This window comes from Pecten maximus, chromosome 12, assembly GCF_902652985.1.
Source record: "Pecten maximus chromosome 12, xPecMax1.1, whole genome shotgun sequence".
In the NCBI taxonomy this organism is placed as follows: Eukaryota; Metazoa; Mollusca; class Bivalvia; order Pectinida; family Pectinidae; genus Pecten; species Pecten maximus.
This window is the reverse complement of record NC_047026.1, coordinates 28,872,808-28,896,737: the sequence shown is the minus strand read 5'-3', so window position 1 is coordinate 28,896,737 and position 23,930 is coordinate 28,872,808. Positions and strand designations below refer to the sequence as shown.

Here is a 23,930-nt window from a genome sequence, read left to right as displayed (position 1 = left end):
ATTTTTGTGTAAAAATACATTAAGAGACATTGATATTGTGTTGTTACTGAAGATATCTTTAGTGAATTTCATAACATGAAACTTTTGTTGTGTGTGAACTTTTGTTGTTTTCGTGGTTGCTATGGAACCGCAAATATGGATACAACGAATATGTATTATTGTTATGTTATTGTTGCATGGGTTAACCACAAAATTTGTGGAGTAAAACCCCGTTATATTGCCACCCGTTATACCACCAAACTCGCTAATCGCCATGAATTCATTCAGAACGGATTTCTTACCATGCTATAACACCCGTTTTACCGCCAAACTTGCATACCGCCATTTGCCATCATATTTCCAGAACAAACGGTAAAATAATATCATATTGACCTCGTTAATATCGCCAAATTGAGTCCAGAAGGACGTGTGTTTATATGTTATTGTTACGTGACTGACTGTCGACTGACAGATAATTAGCTGTACACACCGTGAGCGCGTGTACACACATGAAATCAATGAACCGTGGCTAGTGCTTTGTGGTATTTCTTTAGGAAAGTTTCGTAAGTTATGATGAATAAAACTCACTTTTGTGATACCGCTTCACTCTTTGTTAAAATGTCATAGGACTCTGTTACTGTAGAGACAACAGTAAGATGTCGGGTACACAGAGCTATCGTACCACGTGATGACGCAACGTTAACAGTAACCGGAAACTCCAGACAAACATCTAAAAACATTACTCGCGCGAGCTAATGATGAAACGTTGTCAACACTAGCATTCTAGAGCTGAATCAGAAATTGAGAAATGTTGATCTCTTCAACAGTTTGTTTTGTCAGTTTGTCGGTTGAAGGCAAAACAGACGACAATTGAACGTTTTTCGGCACCCGGTAGAACATGCACACAGTTAAACGAGGTAACGATGAAAATCATGTTACGACTACTAAATCATGTGATGCAAATTACGATGACATTCTCGGGAAAATAATTGAAATTAATATTTATTTCTTATCAAGCATATACATGTATGTGTAAAATTTGATGCAATATTTTGATATGAATAAATTGTTTTTGATTTTCACAGTGTACAGTTGTTAGGGAAACACTATTTATAGTGTTTGGACAGGAAACTTGGGTTTGAGCGACAAACCCGATATACCGCCAAACTCGTTATATCGCCAAAATCGCGGAGAACAGAAGGTGGCGATATAACGAGGTTTTACTGTAATTTGAAAGCCCCAATAAACCATGATAGAAAGTACACACCAACATTTCATGCTATACAGTATAGGAAAAACCATTAAATTTTGGAATGAATTAGATAGTATATCTTAAGGTTCACCTTTAGTCAATGTTTTCCAGCATCAATATCTAATTATCTGCTTTTTCATCAGCGGATAGAATTATGAAACCATTAGAACCATTACAAGATAACTAGATTGTCATTTTACATTTGTAGGTGTGTTTAGATAACTAGTTATAAAGGTATTTTGTAATTTTACATTTGTAGGTGTGTTTAGATAACTAGATATAAAGGTATTTTGTAATTTTACATTTGTAGGTGTGTTTAGATAACTAGATATAAAGGTATTTTGTAATTTTACATTTGTAGGTGTGTTTAGATAACTACATATAAAGGTATTTTGTAATTCTACATTTGTAGGTATGTTTAGATAACTAGATATAAAGATATTTTGTAATTTTACATTTGTAGGTGTGTTTAGATAACTAGATATAAAGGTATTTTGTAATTTTACATTTGTAGGTGTGTTTAGATAACTAGATATAAAGGTATTTTATAATTTTACATTTGTAGGTGTGTTTAGATAACTAGATATAAAGGTATTTTGTAATTCTACATTTGTAGATGTGTTTAGATAACTAGATATAAAGGTATTTTGTAATTTTACATTTGTAGGTGTGTTTAGATAACTAGATATAAAGGTATTTTGTAATTTTACATTTGTAGGTGTGTTTAGATAACTAGATATAAAGGTATTTTGTAATTTTACATTTGTAGGTGTGTTTAGATAACTAGATATAAATGTATTTTGTAATTCTACATTTGTAGATGTGTTTAGATAACTAGATATAAAGGTATTTTGTAATTCTACATTTGTAGGTGTGTATAGTGCAGAAAAAGGACAGTAAGAAGATGTATGCCATGAAGTATATGAACAAGTCGATGTGTATAAAGAAAGACGCAGTGCGGAATGTGTTCCGTGAGGTCGAGATCCTGATGGCGTTGGATCATCCATTCCTCGTTAACTTATGGTTCACCTTTCAGGATGAGGAGGACATGTTTGTTGTTGTGGATCTGTTACTAGGGGGTGACCTTCGTTACCATATACAACAGGAAGTACACTTTGACGAGTCACATGTGAAATTGTACATCTGTGAGTTAGCTCTGGCCTTGGATTATCTACAGACATACAACATAATTCATAGGTAGGTGTCACAAATACAGAGGAGGTAATTACAACACCATCCATAGGTAGGGGTCACAGAACAGGGGAGGTAATTACAACACCATCCATAGGTAAGGGTCACAGAACAGGGGAGGTAATTACAACACCATCCATAGGTAGGTGTCACAGAACAGGGGAGGTAATTACAACACCATCCATAGGTAGGTGTCACAGAACAGGGGAGGTAATTACAACACCATCCATAGGTAGGTGTCACAGAACAGGGGAGGTAATTACAACACCATCCATAGGTAGGTGTCACAGAACAGGGGAGGTAATTGTATCACCATCCATAGGTAGGTGTCATAAATACAAGGAGGTAATTACAACACCATCCATAGGTATGTGTCACAAATACAAGGGAGGTAATAACAACACCATTCATAGGTAAGGGTCACAGAACAGGGGAGGTAATTGCAACACCACTCATAGGTAGGGGTCGCAGAACAAGGGAGGTAATTGCAACACCATCCATAGGTAGGTGACACAAATACAAGGGAGGTAATTACAACACCATCCATAGGTAGGGGTCGCAGAACAGGGGAGGTAATTACAACACCATCCATAGGTAAGGGTCACAGAACAGGTAAGGTAATTGCAATATTTGTTTTTTAAATCATGTCATTTGACATATTAGTAGTTGTTTCCAAAGCAATCACCATGATATTTAATTTTGAATTTTAATTTAGATATTGTCTGATTTTGACCAAATTTTGGTATTAGGATATATATCGAACATCACTCTGTAGGTTTTGTTGCCATGGCAGCCATGCCAAGACAAATGGGGAGTTAAATACAAATTAACACCAACTGAGGTAGGTATCACAGAACAGGGGAGGTAATTATAGCTAATCCAACTTAAGTTAGTACCATCACCTGTTATATACTAGAAAGACCTGGCCTCTTGTTTTACTGAAAGTTGGAACTGACAGTTAATTAATTAGGGCACCGCATCGCAGGTGCCCGATAGTAATCATGGTGTCTGTTCATCTGTCTGGACATCAGTCTGTCAGCACCTTTGTTCTAGAAAATATCTCGGAATCCAGAAGGTGAAACATTCTGAAAGTTAACATGATGATGCTGGAATTCCAAGCTATGGTCAATGTAGACCAGGCTTTCATGAAATAACAATTTACACAATCATCACCATGTAAATATGTCAATCCAAATATAAGTGATTAAAATAGAGTTTAGGTCAATAGAAAGTCTGTAAATATCATTAACATTGCTTCAAAACATTCCTTCATTTTCAGGATGGTGTCTCAAAAACTTGATCAGATTCCTGTGTCTATATAACCAGGAAATGGTTGCTAGTTGACTTTTCTCTAAGACCCTTTAGTGCTTCACTGCACAGAAGCCTGTCAGATTGGCGAAATGTGTGTCCATCAGCTTCCTAGAGATTGCCGAATCCCTATAGTGGCTTATCCTCCAAAATGCACGAAAAAGTGTGAAGTCAACTTTTAGACTTTGAGTGACAACCATTTTTTTTTAAGATTGTTACGTAACACATTACCTACAAGCTTCCAGAAGCATTCCACATCTGTAAACAAAGACAAATCTTCTCATTTAACTGTCTAGTTTGTACTTGTAAATGGAAACTGAAAAAAAAAAGAAGAAATCTTTTTTTTTTTATAAGTACACTGCCTGTAGATTAAAAGAAGGGAAAAGGAAACCAGACATTAATTTGGAAGTTCCCTGTGAACATCAATCTTAAAGTTAGGAAGTGTCTTGGAGCAATGTTCTCCCATTTCCATCTATACATGTGGATAGCTTATTTGTCTGGAGCAAAAGAAACTGTCCAGCTATGGATCAACACATGCTCTGGAGACCTGTCTTATCAAGCAGGCCAGAATCTCATTGTGTTGGTGGATTCAGGAAGTTAAACAAGGCTTTTTCCTTTGGAAAAGTTCAACAAGCTTAACTCAGGAATATGTTTACTCTCATAGTACATGTATATGAGTGGTTTATTGTAGCAATATTCAAATTGGCCATTTATACTGGTGATGAGTTATGTTGGCCAATGTATATCCATAATTATTGATAATTTAGATAATTATTATCTAGGGTTTAGTCTTCCAAACAAAACAAAAGACAAAAAACAAACATATATTATGACCTGCTTAAATCATGAAAAATTGTGGAAGCAATTGAGGTTTCATTAATTTATAAGCCCAGGTGATTGTTTCCATCCAGCTTTGTCCGCCGTCATCGTCGGACGTTAGTAAACATTTTGCACATTTTCGACTTCTTCTGAGAAACTCCTGCACCATTTTTGATGAAATGTTGCAGAAACCTTTTTGGTCTAAAGGTCTACCAACATTGTAAATTATATATGGTCCCAACCCCTCTGTGGCCTATTAGGGGCTGGGGCTAAAAGGGGTCGCTTAATGATATTTCATAAATTGTCTCAAGATCCAGATATGGTAGAATCAAATACTCTTCATGGATGGAAGGTTCTTAAGGTGCTTTATCAAAATTGTGAATTTCATGGCCCCATGGTTTCGCATTCCCCCCTTGGGAGGGGCTAAATTTTGCTAAAGTTTATATAGGATGCTCACATTTTTTAGCATAATTTTTTAGAATCTGGTCAGGCTTACTTATAACATTTTATCAGAGTACGATTCAAGGTAAAGGCCTTGCTATGGGGTCAAAAATAGGCCATTTTTTTCCCATCACATAAGAAAGAATATGATCCAATGAAACAGAATATGCAAGTTTTATGATCATAAGATGAAAAATGACAGAGATTTTGAGAAAACAAAAACAGCAATGTTTTTCCCTCCAAAATTCAAAAATCTCCCAATATTGCACATAAAATGTTTCTGTTGCTTGATTTATACACATGAAGGCTTGATTTTCCCACATCCATAGTGTTTATCATTGGCTACAAATGTTATGCTTATCGTTGACCGTGACCTTCATTCAAGATCTCAGGGGTGACAAATGATGAAAAATTCAAAAAAATACTTTCGAAATGGTTTATTTGGGTCACACTTTAAAGAACAAGATCTTATGAAAGTGTGTGCAACGTTTCAAAGTCAATTCATCAAAAATGATGCTGATATGGCTCTTTTTCCTGCCAAAATTCAATTATCCAAAAAATGTAAGTCAAATGTTTTTCTTTCATTACTGTGACACATTAACACTTGATAATTAGCATATCTACAGCATGAGTTGTCGGTGCAAATAGTTGACCTTGACCATCAAAGTTCAAGGTCACAGTAATCAAATGACCGGTCAAAGTGAAGAGAAAACGTAAGTAATATGTAGGAAAGATCGATAACATATCTGAGGTCATTTCCTGGGTGGAAATCCCATGTTTTGTGTCTAATTGACTGAAATTTCAAAAATGCTCTCATCAAGACTCAGATTTGGTAGAATCAAATACTCTTCATGGATAGAAGGATCAAAATTGTAAATTTCATATGGCCCCTAGATGCCATGTTTCTCCCTAGATAGGTGCTGAAATTCAATATGCTTTAAAATCACATCTTTTTAGCATGATTTGCATCATGTCCATCGGAAATGATTCAAAATTGCTTAGAATTATTGGGAGGAGTGAAAGTTTACAATTATTTTTATTGGAACTGTTAAAAAATACACTGTAAATACATGAGAGATAGTTAAACATGTTTAAGACTCGGGTAGAAGATGGTTACATGTTTAATACATGGAAGATAGTTACATGTTTGTGGGCCGCGGTGGTCGAGTGGTTAAGGTGTACTGACACTTTATCACTAGCCCTCCACCTCTGGGTTGCGAGTTCGAAACCTACGTGGGGCAGTTGCCAGGTACTGACCGTAGGCCGGTGGTTTTTCTCCGGGTACTCCGGCTTTCCTCCACCTCCAAAACCTGGCACGTCCTTAAATGACCCTGGCTGTTAATAGGACGTTAAACAAAAACAAAACAAACCAAAGTTACATGTTTAAGACTCAGGTAGAAGATAGTTTATGTTTAAGACTTAATTGACTGTTAAGATATGGTAACGAATATGTAAATACATAATGATACGATTATAAAATAATTAATTAAAACGGTAAGGCTTGGTAATGCTTACATTATCAGTCCCCAACCAGTGAAACTGAGGGGATTCCACCCATCTTTTGATTTTTAATTGCGTGTATGTATGTAACACCAAAGCTTGTCAATGCTCTAAGGGGCTTTATTCCTTGAGGAATTTTAATCAATCTTCACACACTTACAAAGGACTACAATATCAGGTACAAGTTCAGGTTTTTGGTCAAAGTCACTGTTACTATTTTTAGAAGAGGCAGGCAGCCAGTACGCTAAGTGTTTCACCTATGACTTACATTTAATTAGGCTGATTTTGTTGATCCTGGTCAAAATGGTTTAATCTGAGTTGGACCACAGTTTTCCATGTATTAAGTGAAGCCAAACCTTGAGATCTTATTTATGTTTCTGGTGGATTTTGACAAAGATTTTGAAGACCATTATTGTTGTCATGCATTGATCCCATATCTTGATATGTGTGCCTGAAATGCTACATTTTAGAATAGAGGAATCTGTTAGTCAATAGGACCAATCTAAATACCTGAGATAATGCATAGATGAATATATAAATAACTACGCTGTGATGATAATGATTTTCTCTTCCACAGGGACATCAAGCCTGACAACATACTCCTGGATGAAGAAGGTAATTATATTGCGTCCATGGTTATAACCAGCCAAGGTTGTGTTGTCTTTAGCTTGTAGATCAATGTGGCCAACGTGAATCGTCAACAAATCATTTTCTTTCTCGTTAACTTCACAAACATTTACATCATAATCAGCAATAACATTCATTAATTGTATGCCAAAAGTACTGAAATGAAAAAAAATCAACAAATTCTGAACATTTATTTTTAGCATCAAACTTTGAATATAATAAATGAAACAAACAATTTTTCAATTCATGAGAAAACAAGATGTTGTTGAAGTCAAAGTGATCCAAGATTAAATTGTCTTAATTAAATCAAATTAAATGAACTTAGATCGTTAACAAATCATTTTCTTACTCGTTAACTTAAGGTACTGAAAGTCCCTTCAGGTATTATAATTATATAGGGGCTTGGTAATTTTAAGCTGCCATGTTTATTGAAAGTATGATTCTTAAGATGCAACATAGGTCTCAATTTGAGATTTTTAAACTTTTGATTCTATTCCTCTTGAAATCTTTTTATTCTTTATGAAAACATTGACATTGCATATCCATTTGGTCTTTGGGTTTAGCATGTGCCCATGTGAGGAAGCTTCAAGGCTTATGGACATGTATGTCTCCAGTTCTTGACATATCAGAAATTTGATTAGTCCCCCACCAGGAATCAGGGTGGACTACAATTTAACATTGTGTCTGTTTGACCCTCTGTTCTTCCACACATAATCTTGTCCAAGCTTTATATACTACATTTCTTAACACTGGAACTTAGGGCATGGGTTCATCTGAGGTAGGCAGTTAAAATGACCTTTGAGCTATTGGGAAACATTTCTGATTTAGGAAAAAAAAATTATTGTCTTTATATACAAGCTACATTTTATCGTAAAAATGGTACGATTATACTAAAATTCCATGAAAAAATGGAGGGGATGCTTATTGGAGTATGAACACTAATGTTATTGTGAATATGTATACAATGAGCTGCTATTCTTGGTGGAAAGGTTTGGATTTTTGAAGTTTTGTGTGATGTAAAAAAGGTAACACATAACTTGTGTCTAAAATTAGCAGAAAAAAACGAAACTTTGAGGGTTTCCCTTCAAAATGGGATCCAGGGTTGAAAGTATGTTGTGAGTAACTGAATTTTGCCATTGAAAGTTACTGTACAGTGCTATTTACCTATCAATTTAGGAACCAAGATTGTCAATTTGGTTGGTACAGACCAACTGGGACTTGTTCAAATTGCCAATTTCACGACATTCATCACATATTCTAAGGTTGAGCAAACTTTATCAAAGTTGAATAAATCATCCTAATGAATTTGCAGTTTCTGTTATCTTGATGGTGGCCATGGCAACCAAATAACAATACTGACTTGTGTATAGGATATTTATATGTATTTCTGGCAACATCAGCAGAATGAAAGTAATTTGATGTTAAATCTTAACTTCTGCAACAAAAGAAATCAATGAAATTTATACAATTTGATAGGAAATGCATGCTTGGTTGTGTTTTGGGAATTTGATTTTGCAATAAAAGCAAAAAAGCAATGAGGGTAATACAATGTTCATAGCAGCATATTGATCAGGACAAATCACTCAGTGCTGTTGAGTATTAAATAAAGGATGCTTATACCATGAAATGTTTGTGATATTGGAAAAATGGGATATTCCCCAAGTAACCTTCATTTTTATGAAAACAATGATATATATACTTTCATTACATTGCTTGAAGTCTGAAAAGTGCATAGAAAGCCAATCCTTAGAGTTATAAGGCAACAATAGTTCAAGGATATCTAATCCTCAGAGTTATAAGGCAATGAATAGTCCCTGGATATCCAATCCTTAGAGTTATTTTAATAAAGGCAGTGAATAGTTCATGGATATCCAGCCCTCAGAGTTGTAAGGCAATGAATAGTTTATGGATATCCAATCCTCAGAGTTATAAGGCAATGAATAGTTCATTGATATCCAATCCTTAGAGTTATAAGGCAATGAATAGTTTATGGATATCCAATCCTCAGAGTTATAAGGCAATGAATAGTTTATGGATATCAAATGTTATAAAGCATTGAATAGTTCATGGATATCAAATCCTCAGAGTTATAAGGCAATGAATAGTTCATGGATATCCAATCCTGAGAGTTATAAGGCAACGAATAGTTTATGGATATCCATTCCTTAGAGTTATAAGGCAATGGATAGTTCATGAATATCCAATCCTGAGAGTTATAAGGCAGTGAATAGTTTATGGATATCAAATCATCTGAGTTATAAGGCAATGAATAGTTTATGGATATCCAATCCTCAGAGTTATAAGGCAATGAATAGTTCATGGATATCAAATGTTATAAGGCAGTGAATAGTTCATGGATATCCAGTCCTCAGAGTTAGAAAGTGTTCATCAAATATTGAAAGTCAGAAACTGAATGTTTATGTATAACTAACATTCAAATTGCATGTTTACAGACAAAAAATACATGTTTACAGACACAAATTCAAATTTTCATAAAACCTGACTGATTCAAATCTGTTATATTCTTTTACTATAATTATGGATACTAAACTTTTTTGTATTTTTTTGGGTCTTCTGAGATATATTTAGGTGGTTACATTTGACTTTCACCGGGGTATTTCCTCCCACAGTAAGAACCTCACCCACTTTCATTTGGGCTATTAAGACAGATTAATATAAGCTTATATAGCTTGTTTTGCAATTGTTGTAAAATAAAGTTTTCATTTTTTTCTGAAATAGTCATTTATCCAGACCTATTGTTAAAATTTCAGATTTCTAGCTTTTTCTAAGATCCCATTCTTAAACAGCATTGAATATTTTTGAAGAATCTAAGATATTTAACAAGATGTGGTACTTAAAATCATGGCTTGCAGTTATTTACAAAAGTGCGCTGTAGAAATGAGGCAAGGCTAACACAGGAAATCACAAAGTTCTTTACCCTTGTCACAAGCTGGTAGATTGGAAATTAGCACATAGACTGGTCGATATCTCATGAACTCCTCATATCGTATGCTTGTATTATATGGACAATTATGTGGTGAAGCCATCAATATGATATTGATGGACATTCTTAACACTCTGTGGACTATAGCCATCAGAACACCAAATTACAAATTACTTTCTAGTACCATGACAATTTTTTATCTATTATTCTATGGTCACGGTTTATCTAGGTGTTAATTAAGCTATTGGGCATTATCACATCAGCCTATACTGGACATATTAGTCATGAGTCCTTTGTATGTGTGCGGATGTGTGTGGGTGTATACATTTCCACTTCCATCCTCTTCGTATCGCCCTTTGTTAGTTTGTCCTCAAACTAAATTTCAAGCTGTGTCATCACTATTTTTCTTTTATTTCTCAAGAAGTATTTAATGGATCTCTTTATATATATTTTCTCCTATATTCCAAGTTAATGCTTATTTTATTTTGAGGCAGATTGGAATAACAAAATGACAGATAGGTGGCCTTCCTGTATTTTGACAGCCGAAGTTTGTTTTGGCATTAATCTCTCAGTAAGGTATTGGACTCTGAGGTATCTTTCTCAAATTTCATATGTAGTTTCCCTTGCTACCTTGAATATTTGAGATCGGTTGCTGGAGCGAGATATTTTATGATATTCCAGAAGACCCCAAGAATAATATAGCAAACATACCAGAAATTTATCCTTTTAACAATACACATTGGTTAGTTCAGCTTTCATATGGCAATTAGGGCTGTGAATGGCTGTTAATCCCACTGGTCTGTAAGGTCGCAATTATGATCGCAGTATGCCAATTCAAGTGAACTTTAAAACAGTAATTCTGCATCCTTCAACGGATGTTAATGCAAGTCTTCAGCTTTTTCAAAGTCTAAATCACATTCCTGAAAATAACATGATTACCTGGTATCATATGTTACCATCCAGGAATACACAATTACTATTTTCTGCCATTTCATATCACTTTATTTTTTGATTTCCTCCTTTGTTTAATCCCTCATGCACAGCACCCATGAGTGGCCTTGGTACTTTGATTAAAAGTTTGGAAACAACTACTTATGATGTTGTCTATATATTGTGATCTGTGATATGATAGAAAGCTCTATAAGCTGTTTCTACCATGTGCAGTGTATCAAGTCATCCTTCAAATCCATTGGATTATTTACATTTAAAAACAAAAAGAAAAGTAAGAAAAGAATTTAAGTTTATATCTCCTCCTTGTTTAAACATTATGTTGGGTAAAGGATCTGAGGCTCCAACAGGCAGTGATGGAAGCCTTCCCTTTGTCATAAACTTGGTGTTTTGTGTGTCATTGGCTTTCTCTTCAGATGATATCCCCACATTTTTTTGTTATTATCTTGAGATATTATCCCCGCTGAATGTGTGATTTTGTCTCCTGGAGATGATAAGTCTGTAGTTATGTGTTGTACATGTGGCTCTGACCTCGTCCTTAATTGTTCTATATTCGTATCATCTCCTTGAGATCACAAGTCTGCGTATAATGTGGTAATTACGAGTCCTGCTGAGAACTCTGTCATTCTATATGACCAATGTCACCTTGAGATTATAGTTACGCTGTGTTTTAATGTCCCATAGGACTCATAATCCTTGTCTATAATGTGCAAACTATGTGTTTAAAAAAACAAAATTAAGTCCATCAGTGTTTTAAAAGTTACCTTGAGGTAGCAGTGTACAGTAAAAATGCACAATTTTGAAAAATATGACACGTCTTAGATATGTAAACATTGCCAGTTAACCCTACATATAAACTCTAATAAAGTATATATTTGTAATCTGTACAACATTTGCAATTTTAATACAGCTCTGAAGGATAAGTTAACTGATATATTCTGTGATTTTTAGAGCTGTGAATACCATGGTAACAGCTTAAAAAATGCTCAAAAATTGCAAAATATTATGATATTTGACCCAAAATGACACAATTCTCTACACAATTTTTTTTCTGAAACCTATTTAAAATTAAATATCTCTATCCCAAAGACAGAATTTATCTTGTTTTGACATATGTTGTAAATTAAGTTTTTCCGCTCTCTCACCTTTACTGTGGGCTTCCATTTTTCGCTGTAGGCAAAACTAAATTTCCTGTATAAACACACTTGCGGAAAATCCGGAAATTTAAAATCCGGAACCAATTTATTAATTTTTGTTTTAACAAATGTGAAGCCTGTATGTACTTCTTCATACTGAATATACCAATTATAGTGTAAATTTATTTTTTTTTTATTTTTTATGCATATCATAATACAGGAGTTATTTGCTTAACAAAAAAATCGCCCATGGCCATGCTGTCCTGTAGTGTGCTACCTGAGGTACTTTTTTATGGCTAGTATTACCTTGAGGTCAATGACATATAGTTCCTCTACATTTTTGGGTAGTATTACCTAGAGGTCAATGACATATAGTTCCTCTACATTTTTGGGTAGTATTACCTTAAGAGGTCAATGACATACAGTTCCTCTACATTTTTGGGTAGTATTATACCTTGAGGTCAATGACATATAGTTCCTCTACATTTTTGGGTAGTATTACCTAGAGGTCAATGACATGTAGTTCCTCTACATTTTTAGGTCACCTGAGACGAAGTCTCAGTTGACCTATTGCAATCGCCTTTTGTCCGGCGTCGTGCGTCGTGCGTCGTAAACAATTTACATTTTCAACTTCTTCTTAAAAACTGCTGAACTAAATTCAATGAAATTTTACAGGAAGCTTCCATGGCTGAGGGTGAACCAAAATTGTGAATTATATGGTCCCCACCCCCCAGGGGCCTGAGGGGCGGGGCCAAAAAGGGTCAAATTGACTAAAATTTCAAAAATCTTCTTCTCTACTCTCAGATATGGTAGAATCAAATACTTTTCATAGATGGAAGGGTCTTAAGGTGCTTTACCAAAATTGTGAATTTCATGACCCTGGGGTCTCACGTTTGCCCCTGGGGAGGGGGTAAACTTTACTATAGTTTATATAGGGAAATCACATTTTTGACTATTATTTGTTGGATATCTATTGGAATTCATTCTAACTTGGTTCAAATTATCAGCATGGGATGACAGTTTGATGGTATGTACATGTTGGCCCTGGTTGACCCCCAGGGGCTGGTGGGCAGGGCCAAAAAGGGTCAAATTGACTGAAATTTCAAAAATCTTCTTCTCTACTCTCAGATATATTAGAATCAAATACTCTTCATAGATGGAAGGCTCTTAAGGTGCTTTACCAAAATTGTGAATTTCATGACCCTGGGGTCTCACGTTTGCCCCTTGGTAGGGGGTAAACTTTACTATAGATTATATAGGGAAATCACATTTTTGACTATTATTTGTTGGATATCTATTGGAATTCATTCTAACTTGGTTCAAATTATCAGCATGGGATGACAGTTTGATGGTATGTACATGTTGGCCCTGGTTGACCCCCAGGGGCTGAGGGGCGGGGTCAAAAAGTGTCAAATTGACTGAAATTTCAAAAATCTTCTTCTCTACTCTCACATATGTTAGAATCAAATACTCTTCATAGATGAAGGGGTCTTATGGTGCTTTACCAAAATTGTGAATTTCATGACCCTGGGGTCTCACGTTTGCCCCTGGGGAGGGGGTAAACTTTACTATAGTTTATATAGGGAAATCACATTTTTGACTATTATTTGTTGGATTTCTATTGGAATTTATTCTAACTTTGTTCAAATTATCAACATAGGATGACAGTTTGATGGTATGTACATGTTGGCCCTGGTTGACCCCCAGGGGCTGGTGGGCGGGGCCAAAAAGGGTCAAATTGACTAAAATTTCAAAAATCTTCTTCTCTACTCTCAGATAAGTTAGAATCAAATACTCTTCATAGATGAAGGGGTCTTATGATGCTTTACCAAAATTGTGAATTTCATGACCCTGGGGTCTCACGTTTGCTCCTGGGTAGGGGGTAAACTTTACTATAGTTTATATAGGGAAATCACATTTTTGACTATTATTTGTTGGATTTTTATTGGAATTCATTCTAACTTCGTTAACGTTATCAGCTTGGGATGACAGTTTGATGTACATGTTGGCCCTGACTGACCCCCAGGGGCTGATGGGCGGGGCCAAAAAGGGTCATATTAACTGAAATTTCAAAAATCTTCTTCTTACAACCCAAATAAGGTAGAATTAAATACTCTTCACAGATCGAAGGGTCTTAAGGTGCTTTACCATAATTGTGAATTTCCTAGCCCTGGGGTCTCGCGTTTGCCCCATGGGAGGGGATAAACTTTACTACCCAGTGGACACAAAACGTTCGGAGAACGTCCGGAAAACGTCCTATTCAGGTCACAACGTCCGGGACTTTCCTACAACGTTGTGAGAACGTTTCATGTCAAACGTTAGTGCAACGTTAGCTTTTGACGTTGTAACAACGTTGTCACAAGGTTTTAATGCAAACTTTGTGTATTTGTTGTTAATTTTAAACGGGTTGCAAGTTTACACAAATGCCAAAGACATACCGAACGAAAACATCAAATTTCATGATAAATTTAATTATCTAATTGGCTCGAAATTTTATTTGTCAATAATGAATCTGTTTAGATTAGTTTAAAAGCAACCTACGTCGCCTATAATGTGCCCTGATAACATATATCGATCATTGATCCTTTCCTGTTCCTATTTTGCTGTTAGACCTCCTTTTATACCAATAAATGTGATAAAACTCGAACTTACGAGGTTACGATAACAAATCGGTGTTACCTCCCTTTATGTTGCAATATATATCCGCCAGGGGGCAATACAAACATTCACATTCATTTCAAAAACATTTTTTTAAACGACTTAATTTCAGTTTAAACTGCATGAAAATATCATGTTTTGGTTGAAACTGTTGCGATTTTTTTTTCGGGAAAAGAAATAGATAGAGAGACGAAAAAAGGGTATTAATATTTGCGCGGTAATTTTAACTTCCGGTTCTTTGTTCTGCAAACACACATGGGCCCAACACACACACATTTCAATCGGACTGTTGACTTGCTGTACTGGATTATGTATTTGCTTTCAAAATAACATATGGAATCAGCTTTCTTCCCGAATACAGATCAGTAATTCAAGGTAAGTTCTATATGATTCGTATTTTCTATTATACTGAGTTTGATTTTGACTTGTGTTTATTTACAAACAGATCGCGGGCATGTTATGATTTATCTTCACGTACGTGCGTACAACGGATGTACGTGTTTGGTATCACCGGGCATACGTTTAGTTTCACACATATTTGTTAACCGAACACATACGTTATGATATATTGCCGAAAAGTTTACGGTATATCAATAATTATTGTTTTGGTTGTTTTTCTATTTACAGATTAAATGGAGATAACTGGATGCACCGAGGTAATCAGAGACATCAGATAGGAGTGATGGGAGGAGTGCAACCACATGGACACATGGAAATAAAGACATTAAAATACTGTATAAAACAACTTGAGTTTTTGTTGTACATAGGTAGCAATAGTAGAAAATAAAATAATACGACGTTGTGACAACGTCTATACAACGTAAATAAAACGTTGCCACATCGTAACACAGTAACGTTGTGGGAACGTTGTTTGAAAACGTTCCCCAAACTTTCATTTGCAACCTTACTATAACCTAAATGCAACGTTGCATCCTGACGTAACTGCAACGTTCTCCAGACGTTGTGTGCCCACTGGGTATAGTTATAGGGAAATCACATTTTTGACTATCATTTGTTTTATTTGTTTTGAAATTCATTCTTTCATTCAAATTTACTGAAATATTTCAAAAATCAGGTGACCGTTAAGGCCCATGGGCCTCTTGTTGGGTAGTATTATACCTTGAGGTCAATGACATATAGTTCCTCTACATTTTTGGGTAGTACAGAATTACCTAGAGGTCAATGACTTGTAGTTCCTCTACATTTTTGAGTAGTATTACCTAGAGGTCAATGACATATAGTTCCTCTACATTTTTAGGAAGTACAGTCAAACCTGTCATATGTGACCTTTCAAGGGAGTCAATAAAAAAGGTCACATATGACAGGTGGTCTCTTAATCCAGGTTCAAAGAAAATGACCCGAAAAGGAAAGTTCATAATTATTCTGCCACATATGTAATATTTGTCAGCTACAAGTATTAGTACATATTTGAAAAGGAATTACCTCAGTCAACAATTAAGATTGTGAATATAATCAAATCTGTTAGAGACCTCTTGAGGAAAATAAAAGAAAAAAAAAGAAGAAGAAAAATCACTATTCACTTAATGAAATAAAATATTTATAATAATGGATAATATATAAAAATATCCCCATTTCTACATATGTAGTACAATATTTATTTTTATAAATTTAATTCAGTTTCTTTTATTTTCATTAATATATATATTTAAATTCTTTTAGCATGTTACAATTATCTTTTTTATTTTAGAATACAAAAAATAATCAAAGAGTTTGAATGGCTCATTTGATTATATCCAGTGCCGGATACATTTACACACAAATTTTTTTTTTTTTCATTCCTGAATTTCTGGTCCGGACTTCCGTCCGGATTATTAGTTACGTAACTGCATTTCCTTCATAACGATGGAGACGTTTTTAACTGGCAAATATCTGTCCTAATGTCTCAAAAAGAACATAAATTTCAGTTAAACAGTAAGTTAACTGTTTATTCACTCTTTTTCATACTTCTCAAGCAAATGTTTGTATTTTTATCTATCAAAATTTCGTGAAAATCGTCTGAATGGCGAGGACGTTTTTTTCGCCATATCCCATCTCCTTTCATTCTTTAGAAGTAAAGTAGTTTCGTTCGTTTCTGGGTGTTATCAGGGCAAAGATAATAAATTCAGTACATTTTTTGAGACAGAATAAGACATTTCATGCATTTCTGAAGTATTTTTTAATCTTTGAAAGCAGACAAGTTCGTCCGGTTTCTTCTTGATTATGACTTCTGCTTCCGTTTTAAAACTTGGAAAGTCGCTGAAAAAAGTCGTTTTTCAGCATTTGGGACACGGAAATGATGGTCGTTAGTCGCGTCTGACAGGTAGTCGCTTAATTCAGGTCACTAGTATAGTAAATAACGCTGGGAGGAAAAAATACGGTCGCATATGAAAGGAAGTCGTTTAATTCAGGTGGTCGCTAAGGCAGGTTTGACTGTATTACCTTGAGGTCAATGACATATAGTTCCTCTACATTTTTAGGTCACCTGAGACCTTCATTCACTTCATTCAAGGTCACAGGGTCAAATATACTAAAGTCTTTAAACAACTTCTTGTCTTGATAACCAAAAGGCCCTGAGACCCATTATTAGGTCTGTATCATGCTGCGATGAAGGGTTACCAAGTTTGTTCTAATACATGACCTTAATCTTCATTCAAGATCAAAGCGGTCAAATATGCTAAAATTTTTAAACGTCTTCTTCTCAATAACCAAAAGGCCAAGAGACCCAATATTAGGTCTGTAGCATACTGGGATAAAGGGCTACTACGTTTGTTGAAATTGATGACCTTGACCTTCATTCAAGGTCACAGGGGCAAAATATGCTAAAATATATCAAAACTCAGGTGACGTTAAGGCCCATGGGCCTCATGTTGGGTAGTATTACCTAGAGGTCAATGACATACAGTTCCTCTACATTTTTGGGTAGTTATTTTACCTTTAGGTTTCCCTTGGTCCCTAGTTGTGCATATTGCATTTTGGGACCGATTGGAATAAACCATGGCAGACAGACGGCCATCTTAGATCTTGACAATTGAAGTTTGTTATTACTATGTCTCAGAAAGTACTAAAGAGACCTTTCTCAAATTTTAAATGTAAGTTCCCCTTGATCCCTAGTTATGCGTATTGCATTTTGGGACCAATCGGAAAACAACATGGCTGACAGGCAGCCATCTTAGCTTTTGACAATTGAAGTTAGGTTTCCTTTGATCCTAGTTATGCATATTCCGGCTGGACCAACGTTACCTGACAACAACATGGCTGCTACGGGTCTTTTTCAAATTTAAATATAGAGGTTCACCTTGGTCTACAGTTGTGCATGCAAGTCTAATTGAAATAAATCAATGGATGACAAAGAGTATGGCCAACGTGGATTTTGGCAATTGCAGGTTCTTCTGCTAAATAATGTTATATAAAGTTATGAAATCCTTACAAGGAAGAGCGAAAGAAGAAAAAAAATATCAGTTTTTCATTAGACTGATATATATTGGATCATTCAATGGTGGATGCCAAGATCCCTCTGTGATCTCTTGTTGGGTAGTATTACGTAGCGATCATATAGTTTGATGTGTTTGGGTAGTATTACGTAGAGGTCATATAGTTCTACGTGTTTGAGTAGTATTACATAGAGGTCATATAGTTCTACGTGTTTGGGTAGTATTACATAGAGGTCATAAAGTTCTACGTGTTTGGGTAGTATTACCTAGAGGTCATAAAGTTCTACGTGTTTGGGTAGTATTACGTAGAGGTCATATAGTTCTACGTGTTTGGGTAGTATTACCTAGAGGTCATAAAGTTCTACGTGTTTGGGTAGTATTACCTAGAGGTCATAAAGTTCTACGTGTTTGGGTAGTATTACCTAGAGGTCATAAAGTTCTACGTGTTTGGGTAGTATTACCTAGAGGTCATATATAGTTCTACGTGTTTGGGTAGTGTTACCTAGAGGTCATATAGTTCTATGTGTTTGGGTAGTATTACCTAGAGGTCATAAAGTTCTATGTGTTTGGGTAGTATTACCTAGAGGTCATAAAGTTCTACGTGTTTGGGTAGTATTACGTAGAGGTCATATAGTTCTACGTGTTTGGGTAGTATTACGTAGTGGTCATAAAGTTCTTCGTGTTTGGGTAGTATTACGTAGAGGTCATATAGTTCTACGTGTTTGGGTAGTATTACCAAGAGGTCATAAAGTTCTACGTGTTTGGGTAGTATTACCTAGAGGTCATAAAGTTCTACGTGTTTGGGTAGTATTACCTAGAGGTCATAAAGTTCTACGTGTTTGGGTAGTATTACCTAGAGGTCATATATAGTTCTACGTGTTTGGGTAGTATTACCTAGAGGTCATAAAGTTCTGCATGTTTGGGTAGTATTACGTAGAGGTCATATAGTTTGATGTGTTTGGGTAGTATTACGTAGAGGTCATAAAGTTCTACGTGTTTCGGTAGTATTACATAGAGGTCATAAAGTTCTATGTGTTTGGGTAGTATTACCTAGTGGTCATAAAGTTCTACGTGTTTCGGTAGTATTACATAGAGGTCATAAAGATCTACGTGTTTGGGTAGTATTACCTAGAGGTCATATAGTTCTATGTGTTTGGGTAGTATTACCTAGAGGTCATATAGTTCTATGTGTTTGGGTAGTATTACCTAGAGGTCATATAGTTCTATGTGTTTGGGTAGTATTACCTAGAGGTCATATAGTTCTATGTGTTTGGGTAGTATTACCTAGAGGTCATAAAGTTCTACGTGTTTTGGGTAGTATTACCTAGAGGTCATATAGTTCTACGTGTTTGGGTAGTATTACCTAGAGGTCATAAAGTTCCTGTACATTTGTGTTTTACATGTCACATAGTCCCCCTAACTAGTCCCCTACTGGTAAGCTGAGGGGGGGGGGGGGGGGGGGGGGGGAGGGGTATAGGTTCCTCTCTGTTCTCTCTGTCATTGTGTTAACGTATGTTGGTATGTAACTTCAGTATGAGTCATGGTCACTGTTACTATTTTTAGCAGAGGTCGGTTGAGGACATGTTTTGCTTAAACAATACCCAGTATGCTTGTTTATTTTATGTTTTTTTTTATTGTTTTAAGAAGCAAGCTGAGCATATCAATCTGTTGATCACCAAACAAGCCAAGTAAATGATTTTGAAATGGGGTGTTCCATGTAGTAGTTGGTGTCTACCTCATTAAATACATATATATATGCTATCCAGAACATTCTGGGATTCTTGAGAAACATACACTCCTTATTAGGAATCTATAACCACACATTTCAGATCTTCACCTAATATAGGTTGTCTGAGATGCTCATATCTACCATTTAACATATGTTAACTTGTGTCATCTTTAGAACAATATTTAAATATTTGTATTCAGTCTTCGTATGATCTTATAAACAAACTCTCTGTATATATACACTTGTTTATGTGTGTTTATTATGCTGTAGCTTAAGTTGTAACTTTGATTTTGATACATGCCAGTGTAATCTGGTAGACCACATCCAATAAACACAAGAAATCCATTCCCTAGTCCATTCCCTAGTCCATACCCTAGTCCATGCCCTAGTCCATTCCCTAGTCCATTCCCTAGTCCATGCCCTAGTCCATTCCCTAGTCCATTCCCTAGTCCATACCCTAGTCCATACCCTAGTCCATTCTCTAGTCCATTCCCTAGTCCATTCCCTAGTCCATTCTCTAGTCCATTCCCTAGTCCATTCCCTAGTCCATTCCCTAGTTTTGTTAAGATTGATTTCTTATTGATATGATGCATGTTTTTTTACACAGGTCATGTCCATATAACAGATTTCAACATAGCCACAGTCCTGAGTGATGGTCAGTTGGCCACCTCTATGTCCGGCACCACTCCATATATGGGTATGTATATTAGCCACAGTCCTGAGTGATGGTCAGTTGGCCACCTCTATGTCCGGCACCACTCCATATATGGGTATGTATATTAGCCACAGTCCTTAGTGATGGTCAGTTGGCCACCTCTATGTCCGGCACCACTCCATATATGGGTATGTATATATAAGCCACAGTCCTTAGTGATGGTCAGTTGGCCACCTCTATGTCCGGCACCACTCCATATATGGGTATATATATTAGCCAGTCCTTAGTGATGGTCAGAACTTGGTCACCACTATGTCCGGCACCACTCCATATATGGGTATATATATTAGCCAGTCCTGAGTGATGGTCAGTACTTGGTCACCACTTTGTCCGGCACCACTCCATATATGGGTATGTATATTAGCCACAGTCCTGAGTGATGGTCAGTTGGTCACCTCTATCATCATTGTCCAGCACCACTCCGTATATGTACATATCGGTGTAATAACATATGTAACTCCTGTTATCAGTGTCATAACATATATAACTCCTGTTATCAGTGTCATAACATATGTAACTCCTGTTATCAGTGTCATAACATATGTAACTCCTGTTATCAGTGTCATAACATATATAACTCCTGTTATCAGTGTCATAACATATGTAACTCCTGTTATCAGTGTTATAACATATATAACTCCTGTTATCAGTGTCATAAAATATATATAACTCCTGTTATCAGTGTCATAACATATGTAACTCCTGTTATCAGTATCATAACATATATAACTCCTGTTATCAGTGTCATAACATATGTAACTCCTGTTATCAGTGTCATAACATATATAACTCCTGTTATCAGTGTCATAACATATATAACTCCTGTTATCAGTGTCATAACATATATAACTCCTGTTATCAGTGTCATAACACATATAATCCTGTTATCAGTGTCATAACATATATATAACTCCTGTTATCAGTGTCATAACATATATAACTCCTGTTATCAGTGTCATAACATATATAACTCCTGTTATCAGTGTCATAACATATGTAACTCCAGTTATCAGTGCCATAACATATGTAACTCCTGTTATCAGTGTCATAACATATACTCCTGTTATCATTGTTATAACATATATATAACTCCTGTTATCAGTGTAATAACATTTGCACCTGTTATCAATGTCATAACATATATATAACTCCTGTTATCAGTGTCATAACATGTGCACCTGTTATCAATGTCATAACATCAATAACATATATAAATCATGTTATCAGTTTCGTACCATATAACTACCATTTATCATTGTCATAACACATACATAACTACCGTGTTATCATTAAATAACACCCATTTATTACCTCGTTGTCATTATATAATGCCCATTGATAAGGTAAAAATCATAGCTAAATGTTGTAAAGATGGTTATTTTCAGGAGTATTATATATTTCAATTAAGATTTATTAAGACCTTTCTAAGAATCCCAACATTATTTTCAAAGGACTAAAACAAAACGAGTAAAAAGTTTAAAATAATATACTTTAATAAATAAATTATTAATACTAAATACACTTCAAACCAATTAACAATTACCCAATAAACCAATTACACTTCAATATATTGTAATACATGTTTGTTTAAAAATGATGAAACAAATATAAATTTGATTGTCAAGATTGAATTATTTACAACATATTGGCATAGATTAACATGCAGCACAGCAAAATTTTATCCCTGAGGATATTAAGTTACTATGACTAATTCCTTGGATTAAACTCAAAATAGGTAAAAAATAATTTAAAAATAATGTCTTTTTATACCTCGATATCATAATAGAGAATTTCATCCAATAAAATTTTACAAGTTTCATCTATACAATCAACAACATAATGAAAAAAAAAACCAAATTATATCTGAATTAAAATCAACATTTGGATATATTAATGTCCTATGTAAAAGTACTATTGTAAGAAGTATAAGTTATTGACAACTTGAAAAATAAAATGTTAGCTAAAAAAATATGTACTTTCGATTTAGAAAATTACATATATAATTAAGAGCTAGCTGTACTGCCATTTGAATTACATAAACACAAGAAGTTCTTGTTTGACACATGATGATGAATTCAGTTACGTTAGACAAGTCATTGTATATTTAAAACTTGGGACTATATATATAAGGACATAATATGTCTTCTGGTAGTTTAATGCTGATTTGTGTTAATTAAGGAGCATATTTTATAAGTTGTTATACTTTTCCTCTAAATGTTAAAAAAGAGCAGATGTATGTGGTACTAGTATAATAATCTCCATTAATTAAGCAATATGGTGTTTTAAACTGATAGTTGTATAGCTAACTCATATTGGATGTATGTCGATCTGTCTGTCTTCAAAACCTGTTATCTATATATACACCATAACGTTGCACATGTCCAGTTGTTATAATTATTGGCTGTAAAATGTTGCAGCTTCAGAAGATATGATATAACACACGCTCCATGTCCATAAAGTTGCTGCACATGCTGTATTTCTCGGACAAAGTTCCACATAAGCTGCATATTTTTATTATGGTCATTATGTTCCAGTGTCGTCCTTCTGTGATCCACAGTATAATTAATATACCACTAGCGTTATTCTTAAGTCACAAAATACTTTACAGTGTCTAGAGCACACCATCCGGTACCATACTGTGGTTCTAAATTAATCAACGAACACTTTAAAATCCGTTGAAATAGACAAATAGTTTTCAAATTTTTAAAAACTCATGTATCGGAACACTTGCTGAAAACCTCCTCTATCCGAATTTTATATTTCCTCATACCCCTTGGGACACCGATATGTACCTTGTCACTGTCATAATCAGCTGGGAACTGCACTTGGTCTGATAAACGCACATAATGATCTGTATATTTCACTCTCAACAACTTGTTAATCTTCAAACGTTGCACGTCGAAATTCAATCTGGTTAGTCCAGGAGACTTGTTAAACTGCCCTCTGGTGATGATTTCTGAGACAAAGACATGTTTCACGCCAGAGTGTGTCAGCTGATCTATTAAAGCAACGAGGCGATCAAATATCTCCTGTGGTTCGGATGTCTTAGAAATGTCGTTTCCACCTAAATTAAGAAACACAATGTCTGGTCGGAAGTCTACAAGGTCTTCTAACAGCTGGCTAGGAATCCTGTCCGAGCGCATTCCACCCTGTCCAAAGAATCTACAAGTTCCATTGAGGCGTAAATTGTGGTCGCAGAAATGTCCAAGACGTGCAATGTAACTGGATCCAAACAAGGCATATCTGGTAGAC

General features: G+C 35.3%; 1 protein-coding gene across 3 annotated transcripts in view; it reads left to right on the top strand.

Moving 5' to 3' along the window:
• Positions 1 to 23,930, top strand: part of LOC117339516 (serine/threonine-protein kinase 32B-like) — a 155,268-nt gene that overhangs the window by 115,897 nt on the left and 15,441 nt on the right. For all 3 annotated transcript variants that reach the window (XM_033901164.1, XM_033901166.1, XM_033901165.1), the window contains exons 4-6: positions 2,103 to 2,428; positions 7,068 to 7,105; positions 20,571 to 20,660. In XM_033901164.1, the coding sequence (XP_033757055.1) occupies positions 2,103 to 2,428; positions 7,068 to 7,105; positions 20,571 to 20,660 (454 nt within the window). The remainder of the gene's footprint in view (positions 1 to 2,102; positions 2,429 to 7,067; positions 7,106 to 20,570; positions 20,661 to 23,930) is intronic.